Raw genomic sequence first — 4,376 nt, 5'->3', positions numbered from 1 at the left:
AGTAAGCTGGACAGTTAGAAAACATCAGTAATCTCCTTGGAATCTTTTTTTAAGTTTATAAATTTAAAAGGAAAAACTACTTTTCCACTTTTTGAATTTAAAAAAAAGTCTAAATGTTTTAAAAATAAAATTTTACTGAAATAAAATTTTAAGATTGGGTTTTTTAATGAAGAATCCGTAACTTTTTTCCCAGCATGAAAACCTAATGCAATTAAAAATCCTTTGGTGAATAACCTCTCTTTTCCAAGAGAGACATTCCATTTTCTTTTTAAATATCTTTATTTATAATGGGGCTGTTACATTATGCCTCATTTGGCTATTAATCTCTTAAGACCTCACAATTTTCTTTTTTCATATTAGTAGAAAATTCTTTGTTCAACATTAAGAAATACTGCCTAAAAGAGAAACTGCTGTCAAAAGATTTTCTCTTCCTGCTGTCAGATGAGATTCCATTTCTTTATAGTGTTTATTTTAACTTCTGTTGTATAGAAGACCTATTGTACTTATGGCCTCAAATAATGGAGGGACTTTCTGTGACTGCCTGTGGGTTTATTTACTGTACACCTGAGGAGAACTGATATACACAGAGGAGGCAAAAACTCTCCTTGACTTAAACAAAGAAATCAGTTAGCAAAGTCTGTAGAAAAAAAATTTAAATATGTCTAGAAATCAACTTCACCAGGAGGCATCAGGTTAAAACACATATGCTATTGTCCCCTAAGTTCTATTTTTAAACACAAGTTGTATAAAGAGCACTATAAAGCATCAAAACTCAGACTTAAAAACCCTAAACTGGTGATGCCTTTTGGTGCTCACAAATTGTCTTGGTACAGTCATTCAGCTTTGTAGCACTGGTTTTTTGATGTTGGGTTAAAACAATGTAGATGTAAAGTAACCTCATCAAACTCCAGAAATATGTGCAAATATATAAATATTACCCTTTGGAAGCAAAAGCTCTGTGAGAACTCCTACCTCTCTTTTGTCTGGCGCTGGGACTGGAATTCCTATTTTTATTGTTAGATGCATCCACATTTGATGTCTCAGATTTGTTTTCATATATACTTGATGACTTCCTGCTATACCTTGGGACAAAAGAAATACAAAAATAGTAACATTCCTGTTAACATCTAATAAAGCACTGAGCACTAAGCATTGTTTTTTACCCTCAAACATGGAAGCCTAAGGAACAAAGGACTGCTTTTAAAACGCTGTGTGCTATAAAAGCCTACATCTGTGCAGGCATGTGTGGTGGGGAAAAACCCATCCTGCCTCCTCTCCACACCACACAGTGAGGGATGTGGATTCATCAGAGTTGAGAAGGGGAAAATGGAGAAACAAGCTGATTGTCTGCACAAGTTCTTTTTGCAAGTGCAGCAGATTTGAAAGGTTGGAGTGGGAAGCCAGGTAAGAAAAGACAACCCAGATTTTCCTTCTTTTGCAGCATAAATACATTTGTCACCGGGAGAGAAATGGATACTGGATGGTCATGTAGAACATCCAGAGGTCATACCATGCATAAGCAACATATGAATTCTATTGGCTTCCCCAGCTTCTGTTTCTTCTGCTCTATGGAACATGAATCCCAGTGGGATACCCCTGTCTGCAGCTGAATCACAAATGGGAAGATCCACCTTGAGAAACCTGCCCAGGTACTGCCTCGGGTAATGGGACTGAGGCCCTCATCCCAGGTTTGTAGGACATTCAAGCTGCAAGGTTTTCTTGTGGTTCTTTGCAAATGTCTGGTGGTTTAATTTGGATGTTTGACTGTTATCTTTGGCAGACTGCTCCACACAAATCATTGTATCTACACATTTGAAATACTCTTTGCCAAAGTGCTTGTTATTGACACGTATCAGCAATGAAACTGCTGCTTGCAATTAACACATGAACTGCTGTAAGGGAAGGTCCAAGATACATCATTAACAACTTAAAAACATTTTAAATACTAGAGATTTGTAAATACCTTTTCTAAATATAAGGTAGTCCAGGACTCATTGTTTTGCATTTGAACTTCTGACCTGTTTCTGATGGAATCTTAGCAACGTCTCTGTTACCTCCTGTACTCCATCAAAATGTGATTTTGCAGCCTCATGTCGGGTACAAAATGGGGCTCAAAATAAACATGGGAACAAATCCAAAGCACACTCACATTTCCTTACTCTTTTCCCTCTCTTTCTTCCCAGCTAGGCTGGGATAACTGTGAAACATGCAGCTGACAGAGTTAAAGATTTACAGCTGTGAGAAAGACACCAAGAAAATACAAGAGCTTGTCTGAAACAGCATCTGCAGCCAAATTCCAAGATTTTGTGTTTATCCATGTTCACAGGATATTTTTACATGGATGTATGACTGCATCAGTCATTTCCAACAAAGCAGATATTTAAGCAGTTAGAACAATAGACCATTTAAGTTTTATGTGTTTAAATAGATTAGAAAACAATACAAAGGGATCATTTCATTATCAATGAAATGCAGCAGCCATCCCTTGAGAGAGATACAGCAGCAATAGATACCACTGGGCATCCCATTTTAGGATTAAACAGTGAATTTTGCGGAAGAACTTTTGGGAGAGAGAGAATTGAAATAGATTGAACAGGACTTAAGGACCCTCAGTAACTGCCTGTGTGTAGGACACTGGCTCTAAGTGTCCCTTTTCCCAACACCTCAGCTCCAATCCCAAGTCAGGCCTGCCTTATCTCGTGGAATTGCAGTCCCAAGTGATGTTGGTGGCACATAAACAGTAAAGGGGATAGTCTTTATCATGGGACAGATACAGCCTGGGGAGGGGAAAGCATCCTGCAAAGAGATTTCCCCAATGTCACAGCAGAGGTTTGCCAACTCCCAACAAACAGCAGAGTCACTGTCACACATGGGCAGCCCAGGAGTAAGGTGTCTGTTGGGTAGATAACATGTCAGTGATTAATCAGCCTCCTTCTGCTGGCAGAGCACTGATGGTGCTGGCTGCTCTTTAGCAGATGCTGTCTCCACTGGCCTCCAGCACCTCTCGCAGCTGGGGCTGCTGGGTCACACCAGCCATGAGCACAGGCTGTGCCACGTGGTGGCTACTGCAGCACAGCCTCTTCCTTCCCCTCCTTGTCTCCCCCACCAATCCAGAACAGGCTGCAGAAAGGGGTCCCCAGTCTGAGGAACTCTGGATCCACCATTTCACATCAACTCCTGCACAGTCAGCTTGGTGCTGCAATTCTGCTGCCCTTGCTTATATTGGGGACGCCTATTATAGATAATTAACTTTGTGCCATTCATCACAGCCCAAAACATTGTTCTTTCATGAAGACTCACCGTACTCCTCCTGTATCTATAATAACCCAGCATTTGGAGCAGGAGCATCTGACCTCTCCTTTTCTAGCACAGTTGGCAGAGTGAGGACCCTTCATTTTTCCTTTGGTTTAATCCACTCTAGGACAAATAGCTGACCACATGGCCTTTCTTCCTGGAGTTAATTTTCTGCTGACATATTTTGTCTATAATTTCTGCTCTGGAAAATCTCACTTTAAGAGCCTTTTAAGAAGGACACACATCTGGATTCTTCTGAAACATTTTTGTGATTGCACTTCATATCTTACTGGAATAATTTTCTCCTATCCCCAAGGTGGTTCTGCTGAAAGATTTCCACCCTTGAACCCTAAAAAAAGGAAATTAACCAAGCCTAGAGAAAATATAGTGCAGGATTAATAGCACTCCATCTGTGTAATATTTCTTGCATTGACTTGTACAACTCTCAAAGGCTGGCTGTTACCTGGGATCTCCTGGCTTGGTTGATCCTGCTAAAATTTTACAGTGAAATCCCATGCCAACTTACATTAAACTTGCCCAGCAACTGGATCATTACAAAACTTTGCTGACAGCTCCATTTGAGATTCTGGAAATGTTCCAATACTTTTTAACTAAACTTGAGTTAGTCTTCGAAATTAATTCTGCATTGTGAGATAACTTCTCTCTTGAGCAAACCTTATCTGTGTTTATTTATCTTTAAAGAATTTGAAGACAATTGAAGGAAGGTAAACACAAAAACCTATCAATTTATGTACTGCAAAAGCACAAATGCAAGACAAAACATGGCCCTGATATGTCAAGGCAGCTGTGGTTACCTGCTTGCATTGGAGGAATCCATTGGTGCGTGATACACACTCTCAGTGATTCTTTGGTGCAGTTGACTTGCTTCTGTTAAAAAAAAAAAGTAAAAAGAAGCTGCTCCAAAATGTTTCAATTGCTTCTGTTTTTATGTAGAAGGTGGGAGAGAGAAACAGAAGAGATTTTGACTGCCACTGCAATCAAAAAGGAATGCTTGTACTTGAAGAGAAAGGCATATTAAGATCTTAATGAAACCTTTTAGCTCACCAAACAACTCACATTTT

At 39.6% G+C, this 4,376-nt stretch overlaps 1 protein-coding gene across 1 annotated transcript in view; it reads right to left on the bottom strand.

Annotated features, from left to right (window-relative positions):
• Window positions 1–4,376, bottom strand: part of MCF2L2 (MCF.2 cell line derived transforming sequence-like 2) — a 130,645-nt gene that overhangs the window by 17,160 nt on the left and 109,109 nt on the right. Inside the window, exons 25-26 of the mRNA XM_031055432.1 lie at window positions 4,110–4,182; window positions 973–1,082 (exon numbers count right to left, since the gene is read on the bottom strand). Of these exons, the coding sequence (XP_030911292.1) occupies window positions 973–1,082; window positions 4,110–4,182 (183 nt within the window). The remainder of the gene's footprint in view (window positions 1–972; window positions 1,083–4,109; window positions 4,183–4,376) is intronic.

The sequence above is a fragment of the Geospiza fortis genome, unplaced genomic scaffold (genome assembly GCF_000277835.1).
Source record: "Geospiza fortis unplaced genomic scaffold, GeoFor_1.0 scaffold172, whole genome shotgun sequence".
Taxonomy (NCBI): domain Eukaryota; kingdom Metazoa; phylum Chordata; class Aves; order Passeriformes; family Thraupidae; genus Geospiza; species Geospiza fortis.
Note: the sequence above shows the minus strand (reverse complement) of the source record. Positions and strands in the feature narration are given on the sequence as shown.